The sequence below is a fragment of the Castor canadensis genome, chromosome 14 (genome assembly GCF_047511655.1).
Source record: "Castor canadensis chromosome 14, mCasCan1.hap1v2, whole genome shotgun sequence".
NCBI classification, from domain to species: domain Eukaryota; kingdom Metazoa; phylum Chordata; class Mammalia; order Rodentia; family Castoridae; genus Castor; species Castor canadensis.
The window spans coordinates 54,287,493-54,308,108 of record NC_133399.1 but is presented as its reverse complement, the minus strand read 5'-3'; the positions used below and the strand labels follow the sequence as shown (position 1 = coordinate 54,308,108).

Genomic DNA, 20,616 nt, shown 5'->3' with positions numbered 1-20,616 from the left:
CCCCTGGAGAGCACTATGATTCCTGCATCCTGAGAAGAAGCTGAAGACTGCATTCCTGAACCCTGAAGAGGAGATATAGGGGCTCATAGATCTGCCACAGGGCTGATGAGCAAAATGCTCTCAAGATTGTTTCCCCTCCCCCAATAAGGGGCAAAACAAACCAGTTCACCTAAGAAAGCCCACAAATCCATGACCAATGAAAAGAGCCCACCTAACCATTACCCAAATCCAGAGTTAAAACGTCCATAAAAGCCCAACCTTCACCTGAGCAGCGAGCTACCGGTTTCCGGGCTCTGCTGCACTGCTCTAGCTGTAGCCTTTCTTCTCTCTCTAATAAATCCTACTTCATATACTGGCTTTGGCTCATCAATCAGCTGCCTCACAAGCCAGTTCTCTGACCTGCAAAGACAAGGACCCTCAACACTGGCCAGCAACACTTCAAACCAGCACATAATAACGGTAATGGTTCACAACAGTGTGAAAGTAGCAATGTCACTAAACTACACACCTAAAAATGGGTAAAATGGTAAATTCCATACGCCAGGTCTGGCCACCTGCCTCTAAATGCCAAATAAAGAGGCATGGTGAAGGCAGAGAAAGGAGGTTTATTACACAGCTCAGGACATGCCATGGGAAGAGGCAGAGTAAGCTCTCAGCTCATCTTCAGCCATCTTCGGGGTACAACATGAGTTACAGGTTTAAGTGGACAGAACTGGGGGTAGGAGGCAAAGGTATGCATAAACAGTCCCAGTCACAAGTGTGTTCTGGTTGATCTTAGTTCAAGGATTCCAAGAGGGGTTCTGGAGATGTTGCTATCACTGTCATCACTTGAGAGGAGCAATCTAGTTCCCATGAGATGATTACTCCTCTAGGGTACAGCCTCATCATTATAGATAATTGCCCTCATTTGGAGGGGTAATGTATGCTGCAATTTTCTGCTGTTCCTAATGGGAAGTTTCTGTCCCTTGACATATGATGTTATTAGTTCTGTCCTTTCTGAAATTCAAGGTGATTTGCGATCAGCAAAGTAACTGCAAAGAGAATGGCTGAGAGCAAAGACAGATACATAATGGAGGCAGGGATGCTACACTTCTCCTGTTTTTAATTTGTCGGCCCAAGTAAGGAATCAGTGCTCTTCTGCAAAAGTAGTTTAAGCACCTCTTATATTTCATTTTCTCTTCCCTCTACCCCTTCACAGAGCCTTGTAGCATCACATCTCAAAGGGAAAGGCAGATGTAGATAGTCCCTTTATGTCTCCCTATCCTTGTAACTTAATTTCTAAAAGGAAGTGGAGGGGAGAGCTAACAGCTCTGGCATCTCAATTTTTACTTCCTGCTTCCAATGTTTGACTCTGATCCTTTCAATATTTATTTTTAAAAAATGTAATTTCCCTGACTCCTTATCTATCTGTCCTGCCTTAGGAACACAATCATTTGTATCCTCTCAACCTGCTTTATCTTTAATTGAAGATGTAGATATTATCTATCATAATCTCTGTTGTTAAAATATAAACTCCATGACTGCATACTTTGGTTTCTGTACTGCTGCCAGGGAGCTTAGTACATAATAGGTGGTCAGCAAATATCTGTTAAATGAAGGTGTCCATTTGCTATAAAGTATAGGAAAATGTTTCCTTTTCGTATAACACACATATTGTATGATCTTAAATTTAATTTCAAAAGACAAAACCTGCCAGGCGCAGGTGGCTTATGTCTGTAATCCTAGCTCCTCAGGAGGTAGAGATCAGGAGGATCACGGTTCCAAGCCAGCCCAGAAAAAATAGTAGGCCAGACCCTGTCTGGAAAAAACCCATCATAAAAAAGAAAAAAAAAAAAAAAAGGGCTGGCAGAGTGGCTCAAGTGGTAAGAGTGCTTGCCTAGCAAGCGTGAGGCCCTGAGGTCAAACCCCAGTGCCGCCAAAAACAAAAACAAAAAAACCTCTTGATTAATTAAATTCCACTTTATAAGTCTTAGCACTGAAATACTTAAAAAGCGTGAAAGAACATAAAGGCCTTTCCAAGATTAAAGTAGAGCCCAGATCGCCAGTTGCCTGGGAAGGGGATGGGCTGTGTCTGTCCCATCGGCCAGGTGTCCTTAACACTGCTTCTAAGTTTGCCTCCAAAAAGGAGGCAACTGGAGGCTGGGGACATTGCTTGCCTGGCATATGCAAGTCCCTGTGCTCCATCCCCAGCACCACAAAAATACCACCACCACCACCACCACCCCCCTCCAAAAAAAAAAAAAAAAAAAAAAGGGGCAGCAAACAGTACAAAGCGATCTTTTTCTTTCTTTTTTTCTGGTGGGCTGAGGTGTGAGCTCAAGGCTTCACACATGCAAAGCAAGCACTCTACTGCTTGAGTCCATTTTTTCGTTTTTGTTTGGCAGTAGTAGGTTTGAACTCATCCTTGGGCATGTTAGGCAGGCACTACGCCTAACCCATAGCCCTCCTCCAGTGTATTTTGCCCTGATCATTTTGGAGATGGGGTCTCCAGAACTGTTTGCTGGCTTCAAACTTCAATCCTCCTGATCTTAGCACCCCAAGTAGACAGGATTTACAGACGGGAGCCGCCCGGTAACACGAAGAGATTGTTAAGTGACACCTACAAGCTTTTTTGAAGGCCGGCGGATGGAAGAAGCAAGGGAAACCTGAAGCCCCGGCCAGCAGCGCAGCCTCACCCGCCTTCGCCCCGCTCCCCTCTATCTCCTCCACCCGACACTCCCGCTCTGGCCGCTCGTGGGCCCTCTGGCCCGCGCCTCTGGACTGCTCTCTATGGTAAGGCACAGAGAACCGGAAGTAGCCCGCTGCGGGGGAGGGGAAAGGGGCGCGGCCGCGAGGGGGCGGGGCCTCTGCCCACCTCCGCCGGGGACTGAGGCGAGATGGCGGCCACCGAGGGGGTCGGGGAGGCTACGACAGGCGGGGAGCCCGGTCAGCCGGAGCAGCCGCCGCCCCAGCCGCATCCACCCCCACTCCAGCCGCAGCAGGAAGAGATGGCGGCTGAGGCAGGAGAAGCAGTGGGATCCCCTATGGACGACGGGTTTCTGAGCCTGGACTCTCCCACTTACGTCCTGTACAGGTAACGCCCCCAAGGCCGGAGCAGTGGCAGCGGCCTGGGCTGGCTGTCCGAGCGGAGCGGGGTTGAGGGGGAAGGGGAGTCGCAGCTGGGACTGGGCCGCTGTATATGCTGATCCGTGCGTGGAGAAAGTTCCCGCCCTGTCCCGTGGTCCCAAAACGCCCTCGATAGTAACCGCGCGGTACGGTAAGGAAAGGCGAAGGGCGCGTTTGAAGGCATGCAGAGAAACCATTGTTTACAGAAGTGTCGCGCTGGCGCCCTCCTTCTGTGGCTTGTGCTGAACGGAGAGAACTGGGGTGCGGTGAAGGGTCTCTGCGGACTGATACGCTGTCTTTAATCCACGGGTGGCGGAGTTGGTGGTCAGCCTGGAGAAGGTGTGCGCGGCGCCCTCGTAGGGGCCCGGTGCCGCCCAGGACGCCCGCTGATGCCGGCTCCTCCCCTCCAGTCTTCTGGTCCTCACCTGGGGACAGGGCCTTAGGAACCTGCAGAAACAATCAAAAAGTCCTATGTGTTTTCCGTAGTTCTTCCTAAGCCCATTAGATGGCTTATTTGCCCAGATTTTATGAATGAATGAAAGTCTCCAGAGTTTTCTTGTTGGTGTTAATGTTTTACTGACTTAAATTTAAATCCTCTTTGGATTGTGAAGTACGTTCTTCGCGTGACTGTGTCTGATTTCCCATAGACTAAATAAGTTTTCCCCAGGCCACCTCCGCAGGAGTTACGTTTCTCAGATCAGGTCATTGCTTCCCTTGTATTTCTTCTTGCATAACGGATGTGATTTCAAAACTATCCACATGCCACCAGTCTCTGTTGTCAACAGCTGATCAGCGTAGAGAAGTGAAGAGTGGGTGAAAGGAAAAGAACATAAGTAAAAGAGCAGTTAAAACAAATTTGGTCACATTGGGCAATTCACGGGGAAATTTCTGTAAGCTCCCATTGTTGCCACTATATCGTTATTTTGACATTGATAATGAGTAGTATTCTTGAATGCTTACTGTATGTTATGTGTGCTTTACATAGTTAATATCTGTCAACCCATTTAATCCTCAAAATAGCCTTGTAAAGCTGATTGGTAATATCGTCTCCATTTTATAAGTGAAGAAACTGAGTCACACAGCTAGTAATTGATGGAGGAAGTATTCCCACTTAGGTAGTTGTCAGATTTCAATCCTGCGCTTACTCATGCATGCTGGGTGAGCACTCTACCACTGACTACATTCTTGACTAAGGTCTGCTGTGTTAATGACCACTTGGACCACTTCTCCAGTGTACAGTAAGCATTGTTTACTTTGATTTAATTTAGATTTTTTTGTTTTGTTTTATCTATTTAGTACTGGGGATCAAACCTAGGGTCTTGGCACATTCTAGACAAGTGCTCTACCACTGAGCTACACCCCCAGCCCTACTTTGATTTTAACATGTCAGTTCCTAATGAATTACTATTTGGGTTTTTAAAAATATGACTGACTCCTAAGAGTCAGTCATATTGCTGTACTTGCAGGTGCATATGATGGCCCACATCTGTAATCCTAGCCAGTTGGGGGGTGGAGACCAGTACAGTCATGGTTTGAGACCAGCCTGGGCAAAAAGTTAACCTGGCATGGTGGGGTGTGCCTATAATCTCAGCTGTGAGAGAGGCATAGGTTGGAGTATCACAGTCCAAGGCCTGCCTGGGCAAAAAGTGTGAAACTAGGTGAAAAATAAATAAAGCAAAAAGGACTGGAGACCTTGCTCAAGTGGTAGGCCAAGTGCCTAGCAAGTGCAAGGCCCTGAATTCAAACCCCAGTATTACAAAAAAAAAAAAAAAAAAAGAAGAAAAAAAAGAGAAAAAGTTTTGTGTACTTTCTGAAAAACATGTTTTGCCACTTACAAAGCTTTAAATTTGAAAACTTTCTTTTTTTTTTTTGCGGTGGTACTAGGGTTTGAACTCAGGGCCTCCACCTTTAGTCACTCCACCAGCCCTTTTTTGTGATTTTTTTTTGAGATAGAGTCTTGTGAACTGTTTTGCCCTGGCTGACTTTGATCCTCCATCCTCCTGATCTCTGCCTCCTGAGTAGCTAGGATTACAGGCATGAGCCCCACTGGCGCCCGGCCTGTGAACATTTTAAAATCCAAATATTGTTTTATCTTAATTTTACTTAATGTGTAAAATTTAAAGCAAAGTGGCAAAGCTTGGTCATAAATAATTCTAATCATTACATTAAGATCTTAGAAAGTTAATAGTATTAATATGTGATTCTTGTCACTTTAAAAAATACCAGAGTTCTTTTTCTTCTAATGTGTTTGAATATAATCACTGAAAAAAAAGTATATTTTCAGGGACAGACCAGAATGGGCTGACATAGATCCGGTGCCACAGAATGATGGTCCTAGTCCAGTGGTCCAGATCATCTACAGTGAAAAATGTAAGTGCATTGATACTAGGAAAAGGTCTGTAAATCAAACTTAGTAGCAAAGTTGAAATTCACAACTATGTAAGACAGATGACACATTTTTAACTAATAAGGATCTGAATTTATTATGAGTTAATTTTGTGGGAGTTTTGTCATTTATTTTTCTAATTAAATGTTTTATTTTGTTCCAGAAATGAAAATATTCTAAGTAATGAATTTTACATTATGATATATAATGGCTGCTAAGTGCTTGTGCTTTTCATATACTATTTAATCTACATGTAAGATACAACAAATGAGTTACTGTTTTCTTTTGAATAAACTTTGCTTGCCTGAAGCATTGTTATTAGGCTCGGTTGGAGCTTGGTTGGAATATATTTACTGATGTTAAAATGAGTGGATTATTTTCTTTTGCAGAGTATCATTTTTTTTCATGATGAATGTGAAAATGCTTTGTAAGTTGAAGGTCACACAAATGTTAATTGTTAGTGCATGTGCACATATTTTTCTTACAGTTAAGGCTTTGTTATCCAAGGTCATTCCTTTTTTATGAAAAGCTTTTATTAATTTGCTGCTTATGAAATAATGGCAAGTAATGTTTGAAAAGGAAGAATAGTGGTGTGAAGGTTGCCTCATTAAATATGAATATGCAGTACTAAACTTAGTAATAAATAGATTAATGACTAAAAATAAGCCATCATTATATATGCATACTTAATATTTGATAAAAAGAAAGTTATGCTTTTATGAAAAAGACTGATTAATGGTTTGATAAAGTTGGTTATGCATTTAGATAAAAGTAGAGATATCACTATCTCATATCTTTTTTTTTTTGTTTGTTTTGGTGGGTTTGAACAAAGAAGGTACTCTACCACTTGAGCCATTCCTCCAAGTCCATTTTGCTCTAGTTATTTTGGAGATGGCATCTTGCGAACTATTTGCCTGGGCTGGCCTCTAACTGAGATCCTTCAGAGCTCAGCCTCCCAAGTAGCTAGAATTACAAGGTTGAGCCACCAGGGCCTTGCTCTGTCTCATATCTTACTGGACATGAAAATAAATTACAGATGAGTTAGTATTCTAAAACATAACTAAATATACTAGATGCAAATATAAGAGAATAATATTTCATTTTTGAGGGAAGAAGGCATTATTACACTAGATATAGAACTCAGAATTTATTTAGAAATGATCAGAATACATAGAACTATATTAAAGTGCAAAGCTTCTATACTTTGAGAGATATGTGAAGAGACATTTGACTACAAGAAAGAGAAATATCTATGAAGAAGTAAATGTTAACCTCATGAATGGTCAGAAAAATGTAAAGCACAAACTTTTCAGATTCATACCCTGTAACAACAATGTTGGGGTTACTAATATAATCATACATTTCCGTTGGGAGTAAACTATTAACCTTTTTTGCAGGGTACAAAATTACCATTTTAAATTCTTGCATATGCTGTGGTTCGAAACCATAAAAGGAAAATACAGATAAGTTTGACCTACCAAAAATTAACAAGTAAATGTATCAGTGTTCAAAACTTACACAATGGAAGAAACCATGAACCAGTTAAAAACAAGCAGGAGCTGGGTGTGGTGGTGCATACCTGTAATTCCAGCAAGGCAGGAGGCAGAGGCAGAGGTAGGAGGATCACAGTATGAGACTGGCCCTGGGCAAAAGCACAAGATCCTATCTGAAAGATAACTAATGCAAAAAAGGACTGGACATGTATAGAGCACTTGCCTAGCAAATGCAAGACCCTGAGTTCAAACCCCACTAAAAAAAGCAAGCAGCATTAGCATTAAGGGAGAAGATACTAAAACAGGATTGATACTCAGAATTTAAAACTTCCTTAAGATCAGTATATTTTTAGATGGTAGTTATCAGATGGCTAGCTATTTTGGAAGCAGAGTGGTATGAGTATTAAAACTAGAAGATGCTCTTATAATCTGGACGTACTGCTTCTAATCATTCTGGATTCACTCTGGTAGAGGCTATGGTAATACATTCTCAGAAGTTAAGAGCAGGAGCCCCACCACCTGATGCGCATTCTGATTTCATCATTTTACTGGCTCTATATCCGTGAACAAGTTCTTTAACCTCTCTGTACTGCTCTTTTTGCCTACAGGAGAATGTAAATGAGGGTAGTAGTAGTGAATTATTTACATACATAATAAACCATCTGGCTCATAGTAAACATCATATATTAGCTGTTATAATTAGCAACATTTTTCAAAAAAGCATATGTTGGGAGCTGGGCATGTGCCACATGCTTGTAATTCTAGCACTCAAGAGGAAGAGGTAGGAAGATCTCAGTTCAAGGCCAGCCTGGGCTACATAGTGAGATCCTGTTTCAAAAAATAAATAAATAAATAAATAAATAAATATCTATATATATATCTATGTAGATATAGATATACATACACATATACATACAAATTTACTTCTAATTTGTAATTATAATTTTTAAATTAAAAGAATATTTTAATATAAAAAACCATGGAAGAAAATGTAATGAATATGAAATTATATTTAGTTGGTTTTGTTAGAGGTTAGTTAGTAATTTCTCATTGATAGGCTTAGTTTTATCTTACTGTTTATAATGAATTGGGTTTTGGTTTGTGTTCACAGGACCCAAGCTGCTACAGTGTGTCAGCCTAAGGGTCCCCCAGTTAGTTATTTAACAGTGTATATGTGTATATGTGTATATTTTGTGTGTGTGTATAAAACATAGATGTATATGTACACATATATACATATATGCATACATAGAGATTTGTGGTTGTATATAAACATTTTGTACAGATGTAACATGTTTTAATTATTTTGTTACAAATTTAAAGTTATTTTGGAAGCTTAGTTTTTAATGACTGCGTGATATTCCATGGTTAAACATTTATATTGTTTCTAAATTTTGCTATGGAATACATTAAACTCAACTTTTCAAAGACAGTGTCTAGAAAAAGGTAACCTTTGTATGTCTTGGAATTGCAAAGAACTAAAATTGCTCATGTTCTTGAGTGATACTTTTTTGGAGTTGTTGTCTAAGAAGGAAAGCTGTCCATATACTGAAAATATTTGATACCAAATGTCCAGGTTTTCCACACCAAGTAATTCTCACAATTCTCTGTGGGCACCGACTACAATTTAATTCAATTTTGATATTAACTACCCAGAATAAGCACACATGCCCACAGGTCAGGGGTGCAGTGCTATAAGACTTTCTCTAGCTTCAGATGCCAGTCAAAAGTGGTGGGTCCCCAGGCTATCCACTTCTGATCTGCTTGGTTATAAATCAGAGGCTTCCAAGACTCCTTTAGTTTCTTACATAAGCAAATGTTCTAGTGAATATCCTTGAACTCTTTGTACACATGAGAGTATATTCGTAAGAAAACTCCCTGAACCTGGAATTCTTGAATCATTGAGTATGTAAATTTTAATATTGAATAGGTAACACCAAATAATTTACCGTATATATTTTTGTTATCTTTAATAATACAAGAGTGGAAAAAACAAGGTCCCAAATCTTGAGTGTGGTGTGATCTCATTTGTGTAAAACAATGAAGGTGGAATTAGGCTATATACTCGCATAGGCGTAGAATATATTTGGATACACTGGAATAAGTTAAGAGTGGTTGCTTCTAAGGATGAGGACTAGGAATTTAGTAATAGGAACTTCACTTTGTACTGTTTGAATTTTCTAGATTACACATTTTTTTCTGTTAAAAGTTTGGTCAGAATAAAATGTAAGAGAACCATCTACGTGAATATATTTGACTATATACACTTTTATTTTACATGAGGTCTTTGGGAGAGTTGCAGTGTGATGTAAGCACATATAGTTACACACAGGCAGAAAGCATATTTAGACCTATGTAGCCTGTGGTTTGTGGCTGAGGCATTGAGTATTATCAAGGTCGCACTCAGACATTTGAGTCCATTTTGCCTGTTGATGTAAATGATGAATGTGGAAATAAAGTGCTAGTTTTAAATAAGAAAAGTAGTCGTAATCAGTTATATGCTCTGTCTCCAGTTAGAGATGTTTATGATTATTTCCGAGCTGTTCTACAGCGTGATGAAAGAAGTGAACGAGCCTTTAAGCTCACGCGGGATGCTATTGAGTTAAATGCAGCCAATTATACAGTGTGGTAAGTATTACAAATCATTATTTCCTGCTTTCATGTCTCATGGTTTAGTTTGAGTGACTTTTTTCTTTTTTACAGAATTTAAATTTTTATCAGAATAACAATTCACATATGGGTTTTAAAGTTAGAAATTGAATGAAAAATAATCATCTCTGGCCTGTTCCTTTTTGTCACTATAGTTTGATTATCCCAGAAGTAACAACACTTAGCTGTTTTTCTTTTTTCTTTTATTTTTTTATTTATTTTTTTATTATTCATTTATTCACATGTGCATACATTCCAGATAATCTGCTTTGTCATTGTTTGTAATATTTTTTCATTGTATTTAACATTATTTCTTCTATGAATGATACTTACCCTCTATCTCAAAGGAGTAATTAGTAGATGGTTCATGCTGACCCATGTTGTAGTGTAATTTACTTTAATAGCTTGCCTTTTTTGTTTAGTTCAGTTTTCTTTGTACCAATAAGTAGTTCATCTTCCAGACTGTTTCATTGCTATTAAACATGACAAGTAATCTTTCAGCTACCTTTGCTTTCTTTACCTATCTAGGTGTTACACATCTGGTCTTCAACTCTTTCATAGCTTAGGGCTTTTGTTTCCTGAATCTCATATCTTTCTATTTCTTGATTTACTTCCTCATTTTACAGAGCACCTCCTTGTGTGGAAGAAAACTTACAAAAGGACATGTGGACAGTATTATTTTTATACTTAAAGGTCTTTTGTCTCCCTTTAACTTAACTAATAGACTTCTACACCAGAAATAATTTTCCTTCAGCATTTTACAACTGTTTTCCCAGTTTCTTTTAACCTCTGTTTTTCAGATGGAGAAGATTCCCATTCCTTTGTTCAAGTTTTGACTTTTTCTCTTTAAGTTCTAGGGATTTTTGTATGTTCTTTCTTCTGTCCTCTCTTTCTAGAATGTTGTACCTCCTGGATTGTCTTCTATTATTTATGTTTCTTTGTCTTTATTTACATGTGAGATCTTTCTTAAATTTTATCTTATAACCCCTCATGATCTTTTGAAAATTCTGCACTAATTTTTAATTTCTTTTTTTTTTTTTATTTATTTATTTATTTATTTTTTTCATTTTTCTTTTATTATTCATATGTGCATACAAGGCTTGGTTCATTTCTCCCCCCTGCCCCCACCCCCTCCCTTACCACACACTCCACCCCCTCCCGCACCACCCACTCCACCCCCTCCCGCTCCCCCCCCTCCATACCCAGCAGAAACTATTTTGCCCTTATCTCTAATTTTGTTGTAGAGAGAGTATAAGCAATAATAGGAAGGAACAAGGGGTTTTGCTGGTTGAGATAAGGATAGCTATACAGGGCATTGACTCACATTGATTTCCTGTGTGTGGGTGTTACCTTCTAGGTTAATTCTTTTTTTTTTTTTTATTTTTTAAACTGTATTTATTGAATTTTTAGCAAGTGCATTTCTACCAGAAAAGTTTTATTTCTATTTTGCCAAGAGATCAGTATGAACCAAATACTCACATGATCAACCAAAATGTGGATTGGAAATATTCACAAAAAATAAATTATTTTCTTTTTCTTGTCATTATTCCCTAGAAAATACAATTATTTATACATCATTTACACTGGATGAAGTAATCTAATCTATGCAAACACCGCACCATTTCATATAATGGACTTGCACATTGTTAGTGTTCTGGAACCAGTCCTGCATGGATACTGATGACAGTTGTATAGGATTTTACTTGCTTGCTCTTTGGAAGGGCTTTCCACAGACTTGTCTCTTGCTCGGGGTATCTCAAGTCTTATTGATTGACACCACTCACATTTCTTTTTGCTTAGATCCATTTTTCTTTGGAAAGTGACCCTTTCCATTTTAGAGTATTGGATTCCCATACAGAGAAGGATCATTTGGTCATGGGTGCAAGACTAGCTTCATTCTCCTGCTGGAAACTCCACACACATTCCATGAAGATCCATTTGTACTCAGCTTGTACAAATCCTGGGTCACCCAGTTTCTAACCATATAAGGCTGATCAAGTTACTTTCACCTACACAAGTCTTAGTCCCTCATCTATAAAACAAACAGAACTAAACCCACATCATGACATTGTTTTTTTTTTTTTTGAAGGAATTTTTTTTTTTTATTTTGTTTTTTTTTTTTTTTTTTCATTTTTCTTTTATTATTCATATGTGCATACAAGGCTTGGTTCATTTCTCCCCCCTGCCCCCACCCCCTCCCTTACCACCCAATCCACCCCCTCCCGCTCCCCCCCTCAATACCCAGCAGAAACTATTTTGCCCTTATCTCTAATTTTGTTGTAGAGAGAGTATAAGCAATAATAGGAAGGAACAAGGGGTTTTGCTGGTTGAGATAAGGATAGCTATACAGGGCATTGACTCACATTGATTTCCTGTGCGTAGGTGTTACCTTCTAGGTTAATTCTTTTTAATCTAACCTTTTCTCTAGTACCTGTTCCCCTTTTCCTATTGGCCTCAGTTGCTTTCTCTTTGTCCTCTGTGTTATTTTTAAAATAGCATCTCGTTTTTTGACTTCATGGGTATGATATCTTTTGTCTCTTTTTATCAAATGATTTGTAGTTGTGGCTTACCTTTCATACCTATAACAGAGAAAGGAAAAAACCTAATTGGAAGCCCTTTGAGTGGCAGGATTTATCAGCTGGCTTCACAGAGAACTTACAGTTACTTTGTGGATAGATATGTGAAATTCTTTTTTCGGGGCAGAGGGGTGGAGTACTGGTGTTTGAACTCAGAGCTTCACACTTTGCTAAGCAGGTGTTCTACCACTTGAGCCATTCTGCCAGCCGTTTTTTTGTTGGGCATTTTCGAGATCTACTCTGGTGAACTATTGCCCAGGCTGGTTTTGAATCACCATCCTCCTAATCTTTGCCTCCTGAGTAGCTAGGATTATAGGTATGAACCACCAGGGCCTGGCTGGATATGTGAAATTCTCATCTCAGTATTATTAAGTCTTTTGTACTGGATGGGGTGTTTCTCTAAAGAGTATCCATCTGATTCATTGCCTGAGGAGAATGTACATTGGCTGCCACAGTCTGGAGTCAGGCAGGAAAATGTGGTAGAGGAATCTCACTGTTTAACAAGTCAGCTTTCTTTGAAAAAAAAAAAAAACTACAGAGCTACAGTAACAAAAACAGCATGGTATTGGCTTAGAAACAGACCAATAGACCTATGGAACAGAACCTTCAGCTACTAATTCTCAACAGAGGTGCCAAAAACATTTGTTGAAATTCCATCTTTTTTTTTTTTGATGGTACTGCGGCTTGAACTCAGGGCCTCACGCTTGCTAGGCAAGTACTGTACCACTTGACCCATGTCCCCACCCCTTTTTTGCTTTAAGTTATTTTTCAGGTAGGATCTTGTATTTTTACCTGGGCTAGCCTTGGATCACAGTCCTCCCAATCTCCACCTCCTGAGTAGCTGGATTATAGACATGAGCCACCACACTCAGCTTAATTTTCTTTAATAATAATAAGAGAAAAATACTGTAACCTGTCTTATTTAGCATTTCACTGTAAAAGATAACTTTTAGGTCTTGAACTCTTTGTCTTTTACTATTCATTGAATTGGAAATTTCTGAAATTTTGAAGTTCAAGTAGACTGGAATTAACCATGTCTTTTTGGAAATTTTTTTTTTTTTTGGTTGGACTGGGATTTGAACTAAAGACTTTATGCTTACAAAGCAGCTACTCTATCACTTCAGCCACACCTCCAGTCCATTTTGCTCTGTTTTTTTTTTTTTTCTTTTTCATTATTGTTGTGCTGGGGATACATTATGACATTTACAAAAGTTCTTACAATATATCATAGTTGAATTTACCTCCTCAATCATTCTCCTTTATTACCCACTCTACCTGCCATGTTCTGGTTATTTTGGGGATGGAGTCTTTAAACTATTTGCTGAGGATGGCCTTGAACCACAATCCTACAGGTCTCAGACTCCTAAATAGTTAGGATTACAGGTGTGAGCCACTGGCACCCAGTTGGAATTTTCTTAAGATAATGATTTGAATCTACTTTCTTTAATTCCAGAAATTAAAAAATAACTTGTTTCATTTTTAAGTAGTATTTTGGTGGTGGTTCTAAAAGAAAAATATTTCAAGGGCTGGTAGAGTGCCTCAAGTGATACAGTGCCTGTCATTGAATGCTAGGTTCTGAGTTGAAACCCTTAGTACTGCATGAAAGTGTTAATATTTTGATAATAGTTGTAATAGAATTAATGTATTACAAATAATATGCCTACACAGACTAATATGTAGGGGAAAAGAAGCCTGATTTTTGTATTAGAGAATACCACCAGTAAGACTATTACCTAAAAATGATACTTTAGTTATTTCTCTTTCATTCTTTAAACCTTAAAAATTTGCTTTTCTTCTATCTTATTTGCTGTCTTTCAGTATTTTTTACTTTCAGATGTGTGATTCTTCCTATTACCAGATGGTTTTATGAATTCAGACAGTCACAAGCTCTTAGAGTGCTAAATTATTGGTAATATAAGGATAACTACTAAAAAGTTGTCTAACTGTATTGTTGTCTTTTAGCTTTGATAGTATTACTAGGCAACTTAAGTGCAGTAATGAGACTTTGATGCTTCATGTTTGCTGCAGGCATTTTCGGAGGGTTCTCTTAAAGTCACTTCAAAAGGATCTACATGAGGAAATGAACTACATCACTGCAATAATTGAGGAACAGCCTAAAAACTATCAAGTTTGGTAAGATGGAAATTGGAAGGACATGCATGACTGCTAATAGTACTTGTCACTGAGTGATAAGATAATAAAGAGTTTTTGTTTCTTTTTTTTTTTTTTTTTTGGCAGTGCTGGAATTTGAACTCAGGGCTTCTTACTTGCTAGGCAGGTACTCTTATCACTTGAGCTGCTCTGCCCACCCTTTTCTGTATTGGGTATTTTTGAGATAGAGTCTCAAGCTATTTCCCCAGGCTGGCTTCAAACCTTGATCCTCCTTGATCGCTGACTCCTGAGTAGCTAGGATTATAGATGTGAGCCACTAGTGCCTGGCTTTGTTTCTTTTTAATTTTAGTAACTTACATTGGAGTTAATGTTACCTGCCTTATATGATTGTTAGACTTCGATGGGTTTATTCCTCAAAATGGTGCCTGATTCATAATTAGCACTCAGATGTTTACCTGCTATTATTTAAAGTTTCAGCATCACTATGCATTATTGCTAGAGTTAGATAAAATTTGTATAACAAATAAGAAAAATGTTTTGTATTCAATATATTATGAAGTAACTTTGTCATTTGATCTTTTATTCATTTGTTTATTCAAAAACTTTATTAGTGCTAGGGATACAAAGTTAAACTAGATACTGTCTGAAGGAAAAAGTAAATAATAAAACCAGTTGTTTTATAGAGCAGTGTAAAAAGTAGAATTTTTCAGAGTGTGTTTTTGTAGAAACTCAGCCCCTAAGAGTATGGGGATTGTTACTGTAGGGTTAACAGAGCACAGTAAAAAGGGATAAGTCAGGGTGCAGGGGCATGAGAACAAAGAAGAGAGAAATAAAGTTTGAATAGAATAGTGCTCAGCATAGACTGGGCAAGGTGTGAGTAGCTGAGTTGCAGACGAAGCTGCTGCAGTTTTTGGTGATACGGGATGGCATGATGTGCCCCCCAAACCATCTCTGCCTTCTGTGCTCATGGCCACCTGCACACAAGAGAAGCCATCATTTTATCCTTTTCCAACATAATGTCCTATATACACACCACACTATCTTTATGCCAAGATTTAAGGAAGACTATTTTTTTTCACAATTTTTATTAGCATGTATTAGTTGTATCAAGGAGTTTCATTGTGGTATTTCCACAATACACTTTTTCCATTCCTTTTCCCCCTTTTAAAATAATTTTAACAGGTTTCAGTATTCTATTTTTACATATGTGTAATAATGTACTTTAATCATATTCACCCCTCATCATTTTCTCCTTTCACCTTCTCCCCTTGAGCTGGTATAAACCCCAAAAAATCCCTGTTTTATATTCCTGTCATTTTTTTTTTTCTGTCATTAATTTTTTTTTTCATTTTTCTTTTATTATTCATATGTGCATACAAGGCTTGGTTCATTTCTCCCCCCTGCCCCCATCCCCTCCCTTACCACCCACTCCGCCCCCTCCCTCTCCCCCCCACTCAATGCCCAGCAGAAACTATTTTGCCCTTATTTCTAATTTTGTTGTAGAGAGAGTATAAGCAATAATAGGAAGGAACAAGGGTTTTTGCTGGTTGAGATAAGGATAGCTATACAGGGCATTGACTCACATTGATTTCCTGTGCGTAGGTGTTACCTTCTAGGTTAATTCTTTTTAATCTAACCTTTTCTCTAGTACCTGTTCCCCTTTTCCTATTGGCCTCAGTTGCTTTAAGGTATCTGCTTTAGTTTCTCTGCGTTAAGGGCAACAAATGCTAGCTAGTTTTTTAGGTGTCTTACCTATCCTCACCCCTCCCTTGTGTGCTCTCGCTTTTATCATGTGCTCATAGTCCAATCCCCTTGTTGTGTTTGCCCTTGATCTAATGTCCACATATGAGGGAGAACATACGATTTTTGGTCTTTTGGGCCGGGCTAACCTCACTCAGAATGATGTTCTCCAATTCCATCCATTTACCAGCGAATGATAACATTTCGTTCTTCGTGGCTGCATAAAATTCCATTGTGTATAGATACCACATTTTCTTAATCCATTCGTCAGTGCTGGGGCATCTTGGCTGTTTCCATAACTTGGCTATTGTGAATAGTGCCGCAATAAACATGGATGTGCAGGTGCTTCTGGAGTAACAGTCTTTTGGGTATATCCCCAAGAGTGGTATTGCTGGATCAAATGGTAGATCGATGTCCAGCTTTTTAAGTAGCCTCCAAATTTTTTTCCAGAGTGGTTGTACTAGTCTACATTCCCACCAACAGTGTAAGAGGGTTCCTTTTTCCCCGCATCCTCACCAACACCTTTGTTGGTGGTGTTGCTGATGATGGCTATTCTAACAGGGGTGAGGTGGAATCTTAGCGTGGTTTTAATTTGCATTTCCTTTATTGCTAGAGATGGTGAGCATTTTTTCATGTGTTTTCTGGCCATTTGAATTTCTTCTTTTGAGAAAGTTCTGTTTAGTTCACGTGCCCATTTCTTTATTGGTTCATTAGTTTTGGGAGAATTTAGTTTTTTAAGTTCCCTGTATATTCTGGTTATCAGTCCTTTGTCTGATGTATAGTTGGCAAATATTTTCTCCCACTCTGTGGGTGTTCTCTTCAGTTTAGAGACCATTTCTTTTGATGAACAGAAGCTTTTTAGTTTTATGAGGTCCCATTTATCTATGCTATCTCTTAGTTGCTGTGCTGCTGGGGTTTCATTGAGAAAGTTCTTACCTCTACCTACTAACTCCAGAGTATTTCCTACTCTTTCTTGTATCAACTTAAGAGTTTGGGATCTGATATCAAGATCCTTGATCCATTTTGATTTAATCTTGGTATAGGGTGATATACATGGATCTAGTTTCAGTTTTTTGCAGACTGCTAACCAGTTTTCCCAGCAGTTTTTGTTGAAGAGGCTGCTATTTCTCCATCGTATATTTTTAGCTCCTTTGTCAAAGATAAGTTGCTTATAGTTGTGTGGCTTCATATCTGGATCCTCTATTCTGTTCCACTGGTCTTCATGTCTGTTTTTGTGCCAGTACCATGCTGTTTTTATTGTTATTGCTTTGTAATATAGTTTGAAGTCAGGTATTGTGATACCTCCTGCATTGTTCTTTTGTCATTAATTTTTAAAGACCAGATCCCACATGTAAGAAAAAACATGTGGTGGTGTTCGTCTTTTCAGTCTGGCTTATTTCACTTAACATAATGATCTCTAGATACATCCATTTTTCCTTCAAAAAACTATAATCTCAAACTTTATGGCTGAATAATACTCTGTTGTGTATATATGTTACAGTTTGTTAAAATCCATTCATCAACTGATGGGCACCTAGGCTGATTCTGTATTTGGGTTATTATGAATAGTGCTGCTATAAACATGAGTGTGCAGGTATCTCTATTGTATTTGACCTACATTCCTTCAGATATATGCCCAGGATCATATGGTAGTTCTATTTTTACTTTTCTGAGAAACCTCTATACCAATTTCCATGTGGCTACACTAATTCGCAGTTACACCAACAGTGTAAAAGCCTCCTCACACACTTTTTCACCCAGCATTTATTGTTTTTTTTCTTTTATTCTTGTACTGGGGGTACAGTGTGATGTTTACAAAAGTTCTTACATGTTGTTTATTTTCTTGATGACAGCCATTGTGACTGGACTGCAATGGAATCGATGTTTTGATTTGCATGATTAAGGAGATGCTTAATATTTCTTGATGTACTTACTGATCATTTCTACTTTTGGAAACTATTGAATTCATTTGCTTATTTCTTAGTTGGATTATTTGTTGTTTTACTGTTTAATTTTTGGAGCTTTTTATATATTCTGGATACTAATCCTTTATCTGATGAATAGCTAATAAAGATTTTCTCCCATTCTGTAGGTTGTTTCTTCATTCTGATAGTTGTTTCTTTTGATCTGTAGAGGCTTTTTAACTTGATGCAATTCTACTTGTCAATTCTTGCTCATATTTCCTGGGCCATTGGTATCTATTCAGAAGCTCTTTGCTTATGTTTATATTGTCAAGGATTTTCCCCTAGTAGTTTCAAAGTTTCAGGCCTTGCATTAAGATCTTTGATTCATTTTGAATTGATTTTTGTACAGCGTGAGAGACAGGGATCTAGTTTCAGTACTCTACATATGGATAGCCAATTTTCCTAACCCCGTTGGTGAAGAGACTGTCTTTTCTCCAGTGTAGGTTTTTGGTGCCTTTGTCAAAGATCAGATAGCTGTAGCTATGTGAGCCTGTTTCTAGATCCTATTTCATTGATGTACATGTCTGTTTTTGTGCAAGTATCATGCTGTTTTTGTAACAATGTTGTAGTATAATTAGAAGTCAGGTATTGTGATGCCTCCAATGTTACTGTTTTTGCTCAAGACTGCTTTGGCTATTTAGGGACTTTTGTGCTTCTGTATGAATTTTAGGATTGATTTTTCTACTTATGTGAAAAATGTTACAGTATTTTGATGGGTATTGCATTGAATCTGTAGATTGCTTCCAGTAGTATATCCATTTTCACAATAGTAATCCTGCCAGTCTATAAGCATGGAAGATCTTGCTACCTTCTGGTGTATTCTTTGATTTCTTTCTTCAGTGTTTTATAGTTTTCATTGTAAAACTCTTTCACCTCTTTAGTTAGGTTTATTCCTAGGTATTTAATTTTTTTGAGGTTACAATTTCTAAATCTTTTGTTTTGGCAGTACTGCAGCTTAAACTCAGGACTAGGAAAGCACTCTACCACTTGAACCACATTCCCAGTCCTTAATTTTTTGAAGCTATTATAAATGAGATTGTTTTCCTGATACTTGCCTTTTTTTTTGAAGAAAAACATGACTTTTTTTGCTTGTTTGAGATGCAGGTGACTACACAAGAGGTTTCCTTGTGATACTTCCACTTATACATATATTGTAACCCCAATTGGTTTATCTTCTCTAATTTTCTTCATTCTACCTTAGTCCCTTTCTTACGGTACTTTCAGATGGTTTAAGAGTTCTATATTCATTTTTGTGTAGAGAGTATATCAACCAAATTCAAGTTCTTAGTTTCCTTCTTTTACCCTACTCTTCCCATATGTGACCTCCCCATAGTGTGACCAGTGTTTCATAATACTGCTGCATTTGTATGAGGTCTGTATTCCACATATGAGAGAGAACGTGTGGCTTTTGGCTGTCTGAGTCTGGCTAACTTCACTTAAGATGATATTCTCCATTTCCATCCATCTACCTGTGAATGGCAAACTTTCATTCTTCTTTGTGGCTGAATAGAATTCCATTGTACATAAATACCACACTTTATTAATCCATTCGTCAGTAGTGGGGCATCTTGGCTGTTTCCATAGTTTAGGTATTGTGAATAATGCTGCAGTAAACATGGGTGTGCAGGTGCCTTTGTTGTAAGCTGACTCACATCCCTTTGGATGTATCCCTAGAAGTGGAATTGGTCGATTATATGGCTTACATTCCCACCAGCCATGTCTAAGGGTTCCTTCCTCTCTCTCTCCCACCCCGCCAACATTTGATTTGTTGTTTGTGTTCTTGATGGTAGCTATTCTAACAGGCATGAGGTGGAATCTTAATGTGGTTTCAATATGCATTTCCTTTATGGCCTGGGATGATGAGCATTTTTTCATTTATTTTTTAATCATCTGGACTTCTTCCTTTGAAAAGGCTCTGTTCAGTTCATTTGCCCATTTCTTCATTGGGTCATTGATTTTTTGGGGAGTTTAGTTTTTTGAGCTCCCTGTATATTCTGGTTATCCCTTGTCTGATGTATACGTAGCAAAGATTTTCTCCCATTCTGTGGGTGGCCTCTTCAATTTAGAAGCCATTTCTTTTGTTGTGCAGAAGCTTTTTAATTTGATGTAGTCCCATTTGTTGATCCTTTCTCTTAATTGCTGAGCCCAATTGAGTTTTACTGAGGAAGTCATTGCCTATGCCTATTACCTCCAGTGTATCCCCTGCTCTTTCCTATACTAGCTTCAAGGTTTTTGTCTTTTTATGGGTCTGAACTCAGGGCCTCATGCTTGTTAGGCAGGCATTCCTAACCCTTGAGCTACAACACCAGCCCCTCTTTATACCTTCCTTAACCTGTTCATTATTGGTTTATTGAAAACCTACTCATTTTTAATGTTGCTTTTGTATCCTACTACTTTGCTGAAAGTGTTTATCAGATTTAAGAGGTTTTTTTATAAAGTCTTTAGAATCTTTTAAGTATAGGATCATATCTTCTGCAAATAGGGACAGTTTGTTCCTCCTCCATTTGTATCCCTTATATTTCTTTCTCTTGTTTTATTGCTCTGGTTAAGGAGTTTAGCACTATATTGAATAAGAGTGAAGAGAGTGGACA

At 38.3% G+C, this 20,616-nt stretch overlaps 1 protein-coding gene across 2 annotated transcripts in view; it reads left to right on the top strand.

Moving 5' to 3' along the window:
• Positions 1–2,839: 2,839 nt before the first annotated feature.
• Positions 2,840–20,616, top strand: part of Fnta (farnesyltransferase, CAAX box, subunit alpha) — a 38,614-nt gene continuing 20,837 nt past the window's right edge. Inside the window, exons 1-4 of one of the 2 annotated variants that reach the window (XM_020184684.2) lie at positions 2,840–3,073; positions 5,390–5,475; positions 9,498–9,612; positions 14,238–14,342. In XM_020184684.2, the coding sequence (XP_020040273.2) occupies positions 2,877–3,073; positions 5,390–5,475; positions 9,498–9,612; positions 14,238–14,342 (503 nt within the window). In that variant the 5' untranslated portion in view covers positions 2,840–2,876. The remainder of the gene's footprint in view (positions 3,074–5,389; positions 5,476–9,497; positions 9,613–14,237; positions 14,343–20,616) is intronic. The other variant, XM_074054575.1, reaches the window with a different exon arrangement.